The sequence below is a fragment of the Plectrocnemia conspersa genome, unplaced genomic scaffold (assembly GCF_051122295.1).
Source record: "Plectrocnemia conspersa isolate PC_06_02 unplaced genomic scaffold, ASM5112229v1 ptg000001l, whole genome shotgun sequence".
Taxonomy (NCBI): Eukaryota; Metazoa; Arthropoda; class Insecta; order Trichoptera; family Polycentropodidae; genus Plectrocnemia; species Plectrocnemia conspersa.
In genome coordinates this window covers 17,299,084-17,315,171 of record NW_028277165.1, presented here as the reverse complement: position 1 = coordinate 17,315,171, position 16,088 = coordinate 17,299,084, and the positions used below count along the sequence as shown (strand labels likewise).

The following is a 16,088-nucleotide window of genomic DNA, read 5'->3' as shown; positions in this document are numbered from 1 at the left end:
AAAACATTCGTTTAATAGACGGTATATCAAGGAGGTAAGAAAGAAGCTTAATTAAAATATATACAACTTTATTTAAGAAATATTTTTACTTCTTTATTATGGTAAACATTAAATTTAATTTGCTATTGCGTAACTTTATCTCGGTTTAAATTATTTATCTGTGTAGCAGCAGTCTTGTGTCTTTCTCGATTTATTGTCTACGAAATTTATAAAATATGCACGTCAAGGTATCTCCCTACGGAGGAGACCCTTTGCATAAACCTTCTGAAAAACATGCTTTGACCTTCAGGATAGGGACAAGCAAATGAGGATCCACCTTGGCGAAACTGTGGAAGAGCTGAAGAAGTTCAACGCGCGTCGTAAGTTGAGAGGAGCTGTGCTTGCTGCCGTGGCGAGTCCACGTTGGACAGATTGTGACGATCCTGATCGGGAACCGTGTGACAGCTTTTCGGATTGTGGAGATGACGAGGCCACATCATCGGGTAAGATTTTTTCGATTTTATAATATATAGTAAAATTAGTTAATATGAATAATGGTCTAAATTTGTATCATATATCATATATGTCTACTCTTTGTAATGATCAATCAACTAAACGCACTTATCTATTAACCATCACTGTCACTGACAAGGTTAGGGTTACTGTTGCTTAAACAATAAAAAATATGTTTTTATGCTAGTTTGCCTTATTTTGGTCCATTTTCGATATTAAAGATTATATGTTATTTTATAAGAGTTGATTTATTACTAGTCACATCTCTTAAGCTTAATGCGAATAACAAAAAAAGTATACATTAATAATAAATTATTTAAAAAATACTTGTTAAATTTAATTTTAATTATAAAATATCTCCAAAATATTCTGAAAAGTAAATGTAATAAAATGTCTTTAAAATATCAATAGCTATGGTTTTTTGCACGCCTTCTTAATGGATTATTTTTGTGATTATAATATAATCTTTTTTAACATCAATAAATCTTTGTCTCACAATTTACCAATTAATTTCATGCTAAGGGCTTGTATTTGGTGCATTCTAGGATATCATATTAATTGCAGTAAAAAACTGATTGTGATAATATATACTGTATTATATCATTCGCCTAAAACATTTATTTTTATATTATATTATAGTAATCAATAAAAATTCAACGAAAAGTATTCAAACGCAATTAAATAATAATTAATTCATTTTCTGCGTTTATTACCCTTTAATTTTTTTTATTAATAATATATTGCTAAGTGAGCCTTAAATTTATGGCGAAGTTAGGTAGAAGTCAAACATGATATATTATTAATACATTATTTAACTTCGACCCTCGCTGGTTGTAAAAAAAGAGGGAGATGAGGCAAATTTAAAAGCTATTTTGATTAATTTTAAAACAAATATTATATAGTAAAAGGTGGTAAAATCTCTTTCATTATGACGTTTATCGTTATATTGAAGTAGCGATTATATATAGAGAGTATATACTCATATGTATAATATATACGTTGAAAGTTATGAACCTCGACGATAAAACATTGGACGGTTCACAAAATATTGCTGACGGTTTTGCGCAATATTTTCGTTCTGTTTTCGTTCTGTTTTCGAGGAATATTTTTCGCCTTCTGCTCAGTCGCTTCCTTCTTCATGTTCTTGGTCTTCAGTACTGACCATCAGAGAAACTGAGCACTCAGATCTTAAATACGGATTTAATAAATTAAAGACAGGGCGTTCTTCTGGACCTGATTTAATTCCCGATTTTATTTTGAAGGGTTGCGAAGTAAGTCTCGCTGCTCCTCTAAAATGTATTTATGATCTGATTCTCAAAACATCATCATTTCCTGATCTATGGAAATGCACAAAAGTCACCCCTATTCATAAAAAGGGTGACAAATTATATATAAAGAATTATAGACCAGTAGCAGTGTTGTCAGCTCCTGCTAAATTATTTGAAATAATTATTCATAAATATCTTTACAATCACTTTCAGCAAGTTTTATTAGACCAACAGCACGGGTTTCGTCCTGCCCGTTCCACTGTTACTAATCTTCTGTCGTTCACCAAAACGGTGACAACTTCTCTCGATGCCGGAATTCAAGTAGACGTCGTGTATACAGATTTTGAGAAAGCCTTTGACAAAGTTTGTCATACGTTATTATTAAAAAAATTGTCGAACCTCGGTTGCTCAGATAATTTAACTCGGTTATTTTCGAGTTATTTAAGCAATCGTAGACAGTTTGTAACCTATGGTGGCCGATTGTCAAAGGAATATTATACCCCTTCGGGGGTTCCTCAAGGATCCAATCTGGGACCTCTGCTTTTTGTGTTATTTATTAATGACATAAATACAGCAATTAAAAATTCAAGTTTTCTTCTGTACGAAGATGATTTAAAATTATATAATTGCATTCGATCTGTTGCGGACTCCTTCTCTCTACAAAGTGATTTAGACTCTCTGTGGAGATGGGCTTCCGTTAACCGTCTGCCCTTTAGTGTCGGAAAGTGCCATACTGTGTCATTTTCTCGATCCCGTTCGCCATCAGCTTATTTCTACCATCTCGGTGGTAACATTTTGACTAGAGAAACTTCCATTAAAGATCTCGGAATCACTTTCGAGAGCAAATGGAGGTTCTCTCTACACATACACGACGTCTGTGATAAATCTTCCAAGATGCTCGGCTTTGTTATGAGGAATGCCTTTCACTTTGACGATCCGTCAGTTATTCGCATCCTCTATGACACCTTAGTTCGTAGCATTCTTGAATCGGGATCTATAATTTGGAATCCCCGAATAGCCAAATATTCCTTTTTAGTGGAAAAAATTCAAAAAGGTATTTAAGATACCTTTACAAAAGGACATTTGGTTATTATTCGTACTTATATCCCAGCGCCTTTCTTTTAGGGGCGTTGGGATATGATTCGCTGAATTCTCGCAGAAAGCTGTATGTCGCTAAGCATTTTTTCATACTACTAAAAGGTGCTGTCGACAATCCAGCTATTCTCGAGGAATTCCAGTTTTGGGTTCCGGAACATTTTCGAGAATCACGATCGAGACCTCTTTTGATGGCAGTTAGGGCTAGGACATCCGCACTTGCCGACTCGCCTATAGCTGTGGCCATACGGCTCCTTAATACGCTTGCATTACATATTGACCTGTTTAATGTTAGCTACAAGGAGCTGATCCAGTTTGTCTCATTTAATTTTGATATTTTATAATTTTTTGTTATGTTTATTATTTTTAAGTATTGTTCTATTTATGTATATATACGTTTTTTTTTTTGTTTTACAAATTTAAAATTTGTTTTCGACCATCGTGGCGCATTAGGGTAACCTGTTAGGCCACGATGGTCTTAATTTAATCTAAAAAAAAAAAAAAAAATACGATATTAGCACAGGTTTCATTCGTGTCTGCGTTACATGCGTTCCGCACGCCCACTTCTTCTCACTCACTCTCGTCACTTTACACGCGAGCGAGCGAAAGGCAATGTATCTCACCGTGCGCACGAATACTAACAAAACGTAGGTCCAATATTTATTTGCGAAATAAAAATATCATCCAAAAATTAAATATTTTTTCAGTATTAAAGATTACCAAATAATTTAAACAATTTTTACTTATATAGATTACAATAAATATAAAAAAGCAATATAATATAGAATTAATTAAAAATGCAAATAAAGTGCTTAATTGGTTAAAAAATCATATCCTAAATATTTGCTCTTAAAATTTATCATAACCTTATGGACATAGATAGTTTATAATCTAATTTATTGCGCAATGGTTGAAACGTGTTGCCCGCGGGTACGTCAGTAAGCTGAAAGCTTCTCTCTGGATTCCGGACCAGTGAATGCGAAGAGAGAAGCGGCGGCCTATGTGATCTTCGCTGGCTCCTCTCGGTTTAATTCTTAGTTTAATACTAGGTTTATAAATCAATAGTGATTTAATATATGAATTATGCGTTTTAATGTTTTTTTACTTATATTATATTATTCAATTTTAATTATGTATACAACCCTTCTTATATTTTATTTAAGTATGGTATTAAAACCTTTTCAAACCCACTGAATATTAAATAAGTACTTACATTATTTTATATTTTAAAGAAATATCTGAAATGTATAAAAATAATTAAATATGTATTGATTATCATAGAATTATATACGTTAAAATTACTATATATTATATTATCACTATACTACACATATTACAAAAAATGTTAAATCAACATTTCATTTTGAGTAAGAGTATCAAGTAATCCCAAATTGCGCCCCATTGCACATATCTTTAATAGCTTAGCGTCTATATTATTGTGTGTATATATATATATATATATATATATATATATATATATATATATATATATATATATATATATATATATATATATATATATATATATATATATATATATATATATATATATATATATATATATATATATATATATATATATATATATAAATATATATATATAAATACAAATGGATAAAATTCGTTTAAGCAATTATTAGATAAGCTCAAGAGAGAGAGTTTGTAAGATTTACTCTTAATCCTAAAATATTAAAAAACAAATTACGATAAAACGTTTTAAAAAAAACCTATGCCTTTTAACTTTTATATATTTTTTTGAGTTTATGTGAAAGCGTTTAATCTAATATTATATAAATTTATCGTTCTTGCTTAACCTTATGGCTACTAAAAAATGCCAATATTTTATTTTATAATTACACAAATGAGACACTCTATCGTATATAAAAAATACATAATAAATCGATTAAAAATTATGTTTATATGTATGAGGGATATTCAATAAAAGTAAAGAAATATTTTTAAAGAATTTTATTCAGTAATGGATTTTTAATATTTTCCAACATGTTTTCTAATTAAGCTTGGGAGCAAGTTTTTTTAATTAGAACGTCACGTAAATCTCGTACTAGCTCTATTTTTGACACCCGTTTTAAGAATGACACCCGTTCCATAAGGAACAGTTTTATACACTTCTTAGTATTGTTCATCGAGTTAATCGATCGTTACTAACCTAGTATTTGCAATCGTAGATATAAAATTATTTATAAATATTTTTTTAGTTATCAATGTAATATGACCATAGTTTGATAATATATGGATTTAGTGATTATTAAAGTTTAAAAAAAACTTGTAATTCAGCAATGTAATTAAATATAACATCATAATAAAACTCTAAAATACAGATCAAGTTAAATATGGTTATTTCGTTTAGGTTAGGTTTTGGTTTAAGCAGCAAATCAACGTTTCACAACTGTAAAATCGAGTGAACAACATTTTAAAGCAGCATATAATTTTACTAGCGCTTATCAGTTTAATCATATTCACCTGTGAAAACATATCCGGATATGATTTAATTTTGGTGATCGAAAATTTATTTACATTCACTGTAACATATATAATATTAGGTGATCTTTTATATGTATATATTATTCTTTAGATATTTAATAACAGCAATATTTCGATCTTTGTGATACGTGCGTGTTTTTGCGGAATTATGTAATACGTTATTTATTGCTACAGTATTATAATAAAAATGTTTGTAATAAATTAATTTTTATTCTCTGCGTCTCATAAATTATAAATTAGGTCTTCCGTGATTACCAATTTATATTCAAAATAGGTCTTTGTAATTTTTTGCTTTATTGTCGCCTGTCGTAGTATGATGCTGTATTATTCATAATTACGTTCGACATCACAATAAGAGGCTCTCTCTTTCAACTGTCTAATGGTAGAATGCAAAAGTCGTAATTGAATTATCGCATTTTCTCGTAATGGAAAAGAGAGACTTTTTCACAGAGGTACAATAATAGCTTGCGGGAGAATCTTTCTTTTTGGGATAATTGCCCAAAGTGGGGAGGGCTGGACTGGACGATAAAATTTTATGTGCGTTTACCCGTAGACAGTTCAGGATGTAAGCTAAAGTGTCCTTTGCACTATGGAAGCGTTTGTGGCGCTTCAGATAACTTTCACTTAACGGACAAATGGCTTCCAATATCAGATATACTTATCTTCGTTGCCAGACCGAAGAAGGCTTCAGTGTCTTCCATTGTGTTGCACCGAAGGCACAACCTGCACTTGTACGGTACATATATTAACCGCAAGTGTAATACTTTCATATTTTTGATTACCAATATATAAATTAGTTCTACAGATGTATATAGTATTAAAGAATATCAATGTTTTTACTATATGTATATATGGAAAACGTGATTGTTACAAGATCATCTGCGGCCCTAAATATCTGCCGACGGTGGTTGTAGGATAGGGATACAAGAAGCAATTAAGTATACGAATAATGTATACAGTGATCAAGGAATTTCCAACGGTAGTAAGATTAGGGCTTTCAATACATTTGTACCAAGCACCTGGTAATTTATTTGAGTACTAGTATTTATTTTTCAATAAATTTACAAAATTACCATTATATATAATACATGGTAATAATTAATGACCGTTTCCTTCTTTACAATTTGTTATTAAATACAATATAATACAAAATAAGAATAACAAATAAAACATTTTACTGTTTAAGTGAATGGAAAAATAAAAAAAATGAACATATTTCTAAACTTATCTATGATTATATAAACAATTTTTATATCTATATGCAAGTGATATCTATGAACACCAGGTAGACAATGGTTTAAATATCCAAATTTAACAATCCACTATTATAACTAGATTAAAAATATCAGAACTAATCAAAAATAATATTTAAAACATAAAAAAGTTGTGCGGTATTCGCGTACTTGGTAGCTGCGGTACCTGACAATAGTGAGGGTCCGACAGCTCGTATTTTTTAATTTTAATAAAAAATAAATTAGACTAGCTTATACAATATTTATTATTTTACGCCTTTTTTATTATTAACTTTAGAGCGTTTTATACTATGTAAGTGCTTCTAATATTATTTCCGTCAATTTTTTTAATATCGAATCACCAGTTTTGATTAAGCAACAATAATAGTAATTTGGAATTATTAAAGTATCATCTGGTTAGAAAGCTCTACGTAAAATCACGATTTCTCTCAGTATTCCAGGTTTGATTCTTTTGAAATTTGATTCTGGAGAAAATTGCTTAGAATATTAAATTATCATTTTGATTGAATCAGATGTTATGCTGGTGTTTGAGGAAATTAATAGAAGACAATTTCTGACACAGAACGTGACCCTACGGTGTACAAAATATCACAGATTAAAACTTACCATAATTTACTGATTTTTTAAATTGAACTATTACATAAATTACTGTCAAATTTCGATTACTGAGAAGCTTGTCGAAAACTAATCATTGCTGTTAAGGCAATTTAAAACAAAAACTCACTTCGCTATGGCAGAGAACGTTGCTAATATAAGTAAAACAACACGTATTGTTGACTTCATCACTACGGGCTGTGTGGCACTGGCGATATATGATGCTAATTTGTCTAAGAAAATATTGAGTCAATGTGCCGATAAATTGTATGTCATTTTAAATAGATCAAGGAACATATGTAAATATTATATTCATCTAAATTGCAAAAAAAGAGGTTTATACAAATTGCTATATAATCTAGATTCTAGTGTTGTTTGATAAAAACATTATGGTGCTATAGTATTTTATGATTTCTATGCATTGCTCTATCGTTTTTTTATGTTTATAATATAAACCCATTTAAATATATTATGTAAAATATTAATAATAAAATAATTTTCATTTAATTTCAGCCGTAAATCAAGTGTTGGAGTCTCTGGACGACATCTCTTGCATTCAGGACCAATCCTGCGACCAGGACCTATTCTTGGGCCTACTGGCGGATCGACAGTTTCATTCGTTGTTGGAGGTAAAGAAAAACTATATATTTTGGAAATCCGTCTCGTACGTGATTCACCATCGACAGAAAATAAATCAGTTTATTTATAAATTACCGCACCCGGCAATGAGGAAATAGTTTCGCGTCTAGGCGAGGTTTATTCTCCATCTAATTCAGATATACGGCCGCCTGAAGGAATCCCACTGCTTCGTTTATTGAAATCAACCAGAGGGTGCGCATGTAAATCTGAGGTTTATTGCTAAAAGGCGAGCGTGGGTACATCTTGGAATCTGCTTAACGTGGTTTATTATCAGGTGTGTGATATAAATTGAAATGGTGGCGATAAATTATAAAAAGGTATGAATAATAGGAAGGAGGAATATGGCCAAATACTTGGTGTCTGATATTTTAAATCTGAAGCTTATAAAACTAACGTTAAATATGTATTTATCATAAGCTTCAACTTGTGTATTACATTTTCAATTTAAGCGTCAGATTTAGTTATATTTTATATATGTATGTACACGTATGATGTATTAAATTGTCTCGCATATCAGATTTACAAATCGCCTGATAGTAAACGTATGTGAGAGATACTGTAATGGACACATTAGTACATGTTTGACTTGAACTACAACAAAACATAGAGTAGACGTGAGATTTATACAGAAAAATATCCATGTCGTTTGTTGGAAAAGATAAATTTATACAGGGCTTAGTTGTGATACCACGTAGATAATATTATTATTTTCTATTCAGATTTTCTTCCAGTACATCTAAAAGTAAATAATGCTTATAAACTTTATTTAAATCTTAGTTCAAAATACAATAGTTTAATTTTATAATAAATTTAAAGCAAAAATGTGTATATCGATTATTTATTATCGAGGATGCTCAGCTTCGTTAAGCGGAGCGCGTGTCACTTCAATAATTTATTGGCGATACGCTAGTTTATCACATCCTCGAATATGGCTGCATTGTCTAAAATTCAAGGGAAGCGAAGTATTCTTTTTTATTTGAAAGAATTCAAAGACAATTTCTCAGGTTCGAATCCGTATTTCTAATGCCTTTTTTGTTAGGAGCATTAGGATACAATTCATTACATTCTCAGCATAGCGTCTACTCAAAGAAGCACTTTTAGAAGTTGCTAGGGGGCTGTCAATCCGCAACATTTTTGGGTTGAAAGCTTTAGATTATCCTAGAGAATCGCGATCGTGATCGCGTCCTTTGTTCTTGCCCGTCGTGGACAGGACGTTAGAACTTAAGAACGCTTCTCTAGCACGAGCTTGTCAAACACTGGGATGTTTTCTGCGATAGCTATGAAGAGCTAGTAAAAAATTATGAGTCGGTGTTCATCTATTTTATGCGTGCACCATGATAATTTTCTGTTTTTTTTTTTAAATTACTACCTTTAAATGTTTATTATTGTTTGTAAAGAATGTGTTTTTCTGTATAAATTACCATTTATACTAAGACGACCACGAATATATTTTTAAAATGTTGTGCTCTTACATCAGACAAAACACATTAAAATAAAAAAAAATATGTCAAAAATGCATACAATTGATTATTTTAAAAATAAACTTGTATGTATTTACAACCTCAAAAAAATCATTTTTATCATTTTAAAAAAAAAATTTACACAGTTGTCAATTTAGTTTCTAAAGAATTTCTCGAGAAAAATGACATTTTTGGTTGAAGTGCAATTTCTTCTGCATTTTTTTAAACTGCTGCATATAAAGGTAGAGTCCGTACCAGATGATTGAAATTATGCATTCAGGTTGGACATAATAAAATAGAAAAAAAAAGTTTATTTTCTGTTTGTTAACAGTTTTTTTTACAAAAAAAAAACAAGAATGGCCGATTCCACTTTAGATGATATGAGCGTTTTAAAATAAAAAATTAAAAATAATGTGTGATAATGTTTCACAGATTAATGTTTTACTATTCTCCTAGTTTTTTTTATGTAAATCATATAAATTACACAATATTGCAAAAATAAAAATAGTGGAGATATCTTATAAATATAAAATATCTACAATAATATCTTTGTTATTAAAGATATTAGATATAATTTTTTCACTATTCTCCTTTACACCTAACTTTTATTTATTAAAATTTCTCAAAAATTCTCGAGAAAATCGAGAAGTAAAAATATATATATTCCTTTTTCGAAAAATAAGAGACATCGAAAAACCAGAATAAAATAAATATTTTTGGTAAATTTTTCGCTGCGCGAAATATAAGTTTTGGAAAAAATAAAAATATAATCTCTGCGCGGCCAAATTACTTCTGCCATTTTCTATAACAAAGTCATTAAGTTTGTAAAAACCCTACTATTTCTTTCTTTATGACTAAAAAACGACTTTTTTGTCTAAATTTAGATTTTAAACATTAAAGCTTCTAAAGCCTAAGTGCAGTTGTTCAAATCTCTGGTCAGTTGGTATATAGTATATATTTTTTGTGAATATTGTGATATGTATCATGAAAAAATGCTTCATAATGCGGTCAATTGTATCGTTACATATCGCGTCAGTGTTTCTGAAACTGTTATTATTTTATTAAAAATGTAATAATGTTTTCGGTTAGTTTAGATCAGCTGTAAATTATATTACTGTAATACGGTTTTAACCCTTTGAACGCGGAAATCGACTAAAGTCACCCAATTGATTTATTTATCTCTTTACGCAAAAATCAGTAAAAAAATGCTTTTCAATAATTTTTTTGTGAATAAAGATAAAATATCATTTTAAATAAATCAAAATTAAAAATCAGAACATTTAAACACCGTATCAAGGTAAAATTTGCATTTATCAAAAAAAAAAACAATTAAATATTATTTTTGATTAACGCGTCAAAAGGGTTAAGTCGTATTATCAAAGAATACTATGCTACGTAAATTAGTTTAAAGCTGGTCATTGATTTGATAATTGAACGGTAATATAACATTGGGAAAATTAAGTTTAAAAGTATCGCAAACCTATATTTATTGATTTGGAGCAGTTTGCTTATAATATAAAAATAATATTATAAAATTTGTATTTACCCTTTGAGCTCATTTGTCAAAGAAATATCGACATGTTGTGTTATATATTACGTTTTTTTATTAGAAAATATATACAAAGCTTTAGATTTGCGACAAAATATGACACGTTAGTGCTGTCAGTAACCTTTTGTAAAGATAGCGAAGACGAAAAATATTTAAAAAATCAAAGAACGTCTCGTAATATATATCTGCAATATATACGTATGTATGTACTGTCTTTTTGTCAAGTTATCGATAAAACATTTCACTGAACAACAATTTTTGAACAAAGAACGCCAAGTGTATCATTTAATATCAAAATTTAATTTCAAGTCAGTAAATATTATTTGAATTATTGATTATGAATCACGATAAACTGTATCACAAAAAAACGCCAATAGAAAATTCATCGTATAAAATGTAAATGTTAAGATAACATCAAAATTTATCATACAATGTCGACCGTTTTATCCGGTAGCCGAAGGACAAATTCGGTCCTTTTATCCCATCGCTCCATATTTTTACACATTATGTACATACAATCGTATGTGAATGTTATTGCTTTTTTTACAGTAACGTCTATCGAAAGCATTTTTTCATTTTTATCCTTTTCAATAATCCCGAATAGTTGCCTAACTAAGCGTTGCCAGGGTCTTTGATTCTTCAAAATGGAAAACGAATACGACACTTATTCCCAAATCACATTAAGTATGAAACGAGCTAAATTACACGCCCGGATGAAATTCCCTGACGTGAATTTCGACTATTCACTTCAAAGGGTTAGCGGTTATGAATCGTGACAAATGGTCACTCGCCAAATCCTATGTATATACATATGGAATAATATAATATATATGACAGATAGACATGTTATTTTTTAGTTGTTGTATACAATTTTTGTTACGTTTACGTCGTCACGGATTACGTGTTTACTACGGCTCGTTAACTTTATCTCTCGACTGCGCAAACACGCCTCTACATACAAATATAGGCATAAAATTGTATATGCTAAGCGGAACAATCTTAGGTTTATTTATATCCCCAAAAAGCACCACCTTTCCTTCCTCGGCGGGTGCAAAACAGGATGTGATGAAAAACAAACACTGCCTGGATTTGGCGCATGCGTTTTGAAAGCTTAAACGTGACGCTTGCGTATATGACCTCTTTAATTTATTCCAAACGAATGACGGGTTTAATTAATTTCATCTACATTTTGTACACGTATTGTACATTAATGTCAACTTAACAAAACTAATTTTGCTACAAAATTATTTTCGTGTTGCTGAAAAAACCGTGTTGTCAATAAACACTTGTATAAATATTTATGAATGTATTTTCTCGGTAAATGCAGTAATTTATCTTTATAATTAATATTTTTAATATCATGTATTATATGATAGTATTAAAGACGTGCTTATTTTATTTTAATATATTTTAATATTAATGTAGAAATTTCAATAATGTATTTTATGTTACCATTTGTATTATATATTGTGCCATCAATTCTGTTTAAATTAGTATGTACGATTTTTAATAGATGTTTTATTAAAATATTTTTTTGTAGAGCCATCTGTAGATTTTAATTTTATACTTTTTTTTGTTATAGAGAAAATTATATTATTAAAAATATATTTTTAGTAGTGCCATCTATGAGTTTTAGATAAATACTAAGTCTGAAAATTTAAAATTAAATAATTATTTTATTAAAATATTATCAATTTTAATTTATCTACTGTTTTTGTTTACAAAAAAAAAAGAAAAAAGTGTTACTTTTAAGATTTAAAGAAATATATTTTATGTTTAAATTTAGCATGTACCTAAACCAATTTAGTTGTTAAATATTTTTTTATATGTTTTTTAAAAATATTTAATGCAAGTTGAAACCAGATATTTTTTATGTTTAATTTAATTTGAGTTGATAATATAATGTACATAAAGTAACTATTTTATATAATAGTAATTTAGCTAAAATTGTGTTGTAATTACAAAAATAGACAAAGAAAAAATAATATAAATCATGTATTGCAAAAAGTAAATAAAATCTTATATATGAATATAAAAAAATAAGCTAACTCAAATTCCTTTTTTATGAAAAAAAAATAAGACAAAGCTTGCCTAATCTTTCGTTCTTAAATAATCAAAATACAATATAATATATACAAATTGTATTTAAGCCTATGTTATGTGAGAAATAAATTTTTGATGGGTTAAAATGAGGGTAAAATAGTTTGATTTGCAAAGTTGTATTTTTAACAAATATAGTAATTTTGATAAGGGTTAATTTATTCCACGCTAAATTCAACTATGTAACTATATTTGCATATTTAAAATATTAAAATTTATTGCTAGAATTCTCTTAATTATATAACTATTTAATTAAGAATATAGGTTCATATATAATTTTTATACAACAACGTTTATTAAACTATTAGTCTAAATTATTTATTTATTTTTATGTAATAGGTTAATTATTTTTTTATTATTTTATTGATGTTAGCAACAATACAATATTAAATAAAAAAAAAGCCTGTTAAAATGTTATTAAAAGATGTTGTAAAAAATTATATACGAACTGATTTTATTAATAAAATAGCTACATATTTAATGAAATTTTAGCAATTTGGTTTTAATATTTGAAATAAGCAAATATAGTTACATAGTTAAATTTAGCGTAGAATAAATTAACCCTTATCAAAATTACTATATATGATAAAAATAAAACTTTATAAAGCAAATTATGTTACCTTTATTTTAAAAAATTTGCTTGTGTAATGTGAGAATTAAAATTTTATTTCTCACATTACACAAGCTTAAAGACAAAATTTGTATATAATATATAATATTTTGATTATTTACAAAAGAAAGATAACGCAAGCTTTGTCTTGTTATTTTTTCATATGAAAGGGATTTGAGTTCGTTTATTTTTTTTATTCATCCATAAGATTTTATTAACTTTTTGAAAAGCTATTTCATATAATTATATACCCTAAGATACAAAAATAATATTTTTTGTACTTTTCTTTTTCTTAATTAATGTATTAGACCCAAATTATTTAATTATTATGGAGCTATTCAATTTACACCTACAATACAATTTAAGCTTCCAGCTAAATGTTTTCTAATGTAGGTTAGTTTTTTTGCTAGAATTCAACATTAAAAAAATGTTATTTTGAGGTGTTTAGATAAAAAACTATGCTATTAGTTAAAAAAAAATATAAATTAAAAAAAAATCCATTTATTTGCATTGTTTAAAAAAACATTTTAATTAGGTACTGACTACTATAAATACGCACAATATTATATAACTACTATTAAATTTAATTGCAAGTTTCAGGTTTTGGAGGCAAAGTGGTATGATTTTGTAGCCAAACTAGATCGGAAAAGCTTGTTTAAATAAGTAAACTTTACCACAACGAAATAGTAAATAGTTGTATTTCGTAGACTATTCCGTGTACGATCCGCTGATGTGTCTGATGTCAATGGATGTCTTTCTTGGTTTGCCTTAAATGCCGTCTGTCTCTCTGTCTAAGCTCGTCTTTAATCGTTTCTGACATTCTCGTCTCAAATTGTTTGATCATCTGCCGATGTGACAAAGTGTCACATTTTTATAATAATAATTCGAGACATCTCTGTAAAATTACAGATGCGAATGATGGTGCGCCAGTTGCATCGTTTGCTGATTCTCTTAATTAAATATGTTCACACCTTGAAAAAGTAAAACTGGAAGGTAAATCATTAATATAAGGGATAGATGAAAATAGCAACTTTTACGCAAGATGCATTGTCAATTGCTCATCCTTAACGCACAAAATGTTTTTTGTGTTAATAGTGATTAATAGCACAAATATACTAGAAGGTAGGTAATCTGTGAAATCTACACTTATTACGCAATTGTTTTGTGGTAAGACTTTTTGTCAAAACGAGTTGTTATTTCCTTTTCATAAATTTGAAACTGTTGTTGTAATGCCATGAGAATTAACAATGCAGCTGCTTGGAAGCCCCACATATATAAGTTCTAGTATACTTATTATTTTTAATGGTTTTAATTTTTTTGTAAGATCATAAAATATACTTCCTCTGTATCATATTAATAGTAGTAAGTGAATTATTGGCGAATGCAGCTGTAAGTTACGTTGTGACGCAAAATGGCGAAGCCTTCAATCAAAATCAATGTTTCATGACATCTTTCTTTTTTTTTGGTTAACCTAATTGTTACGAATTATAACTATTTTTCTAATTTCATCATTTGATCGAAATTAACTGTTTTTTTCAGTATTAAATTGATTTTTTCAGTTAAATATCAACCCATTGTAAAAGTAAAATGAAAAAAAGCGAGTTTTCAAGCAAAGATCGAGTTGCGATTTTCCAGTTCTTGATTCAGCATCAAAAGAAAAACGAAAAGTTGCAGAAATGTGCAATTACGTTAGCTGAAAAACAATTTAAGTGCAATAGGAAACGTGCTTCTAAAAATAATTGTCATGGGGAAACTTATGCTAATGTTGGTTTAAAAAAAGTGTGGACGTAAATGCAAAGATTATAGAGAAAAACTTGGAAAACTTGACATATAAGATCATCAGCTCACGCCATTGAAGTTCCCAAATCTACATCATTCCGAATTTTGAAAAAAGAGAAAATCCATAAAACAAGTTTCAAACACCATTAACCATTTCTTACAGAAAATAACAAAAATTTTGTCTGACAAAAATACGTCCTGACGGAAAATTAATGGACTTTAAGGATTATATTTACATTGCTAAAACTTGACAAAATACTTTTAGATTATAAAACTCCACATAGTAAGTAATGTTTATAGCAGCCGTAGTTCGCCTCAGATGGGATCCACACAAAAAATGCCTTTTTGATGGAAAAATTGGCATATGGCCATTCGTTACAACCAACGAAACAATAAGGACCGAACAAAAGGAACACTTATTACACAGTCCATAAAATCTGTTATTAGTACAGAGATACGGAAAATATTTTTTGAAAACATACTGCCAACAATTCGCAAAAAATGGCCAAAAGGATCAAGACATTGCTCCATATTCAACAAGATAACGCAAAATCACATCTATAATATGATAATCTGATACTATTACAGGAGGGATTTCATCGTGGATTGAAAATGCAAATGAAATCGCAGTCACCAAATAGTCCAGACTTTGTTTTTTTAACTCAATACAGTCACTAAAACATCAAGCATCGCCCAATAATATTGATTAATTGATTGAAGTGGTAAACATAGCCTTTAATAATATTT

At 28.9% G+C, this 16,088-nt stretch overlaps 1 protein-coding gene across 5 annotated transcripts in view; it reads left to right on the top strand.

Annotated features, from left to right (window-relative positions):
• The window catches only part of CASK (peripheral plasma membrane protein CASK), a 569,337-nt gene that overhangs the window by 94,260 nt on the left and 458,989 nt on the right, over window positions 1-16,088 (top strand). For all 5 annotated transcript variants that reach the window (XM_088193258.1, XM_088193269.1, XM_088193251.1 and 2 more), the window contains 2 exons: window positions 290-482; window positions 7,718-7,833. In XM_088193258.1, coding sequence (XP_088049384.1) covers window positions 290-482; window positions 7,718-7,833 — 309 coding nt within the window. The remainder of the gene's footprint in view (window positions 1-289; window positions 483-7,717; window positions 7,834-16,088) is intronic.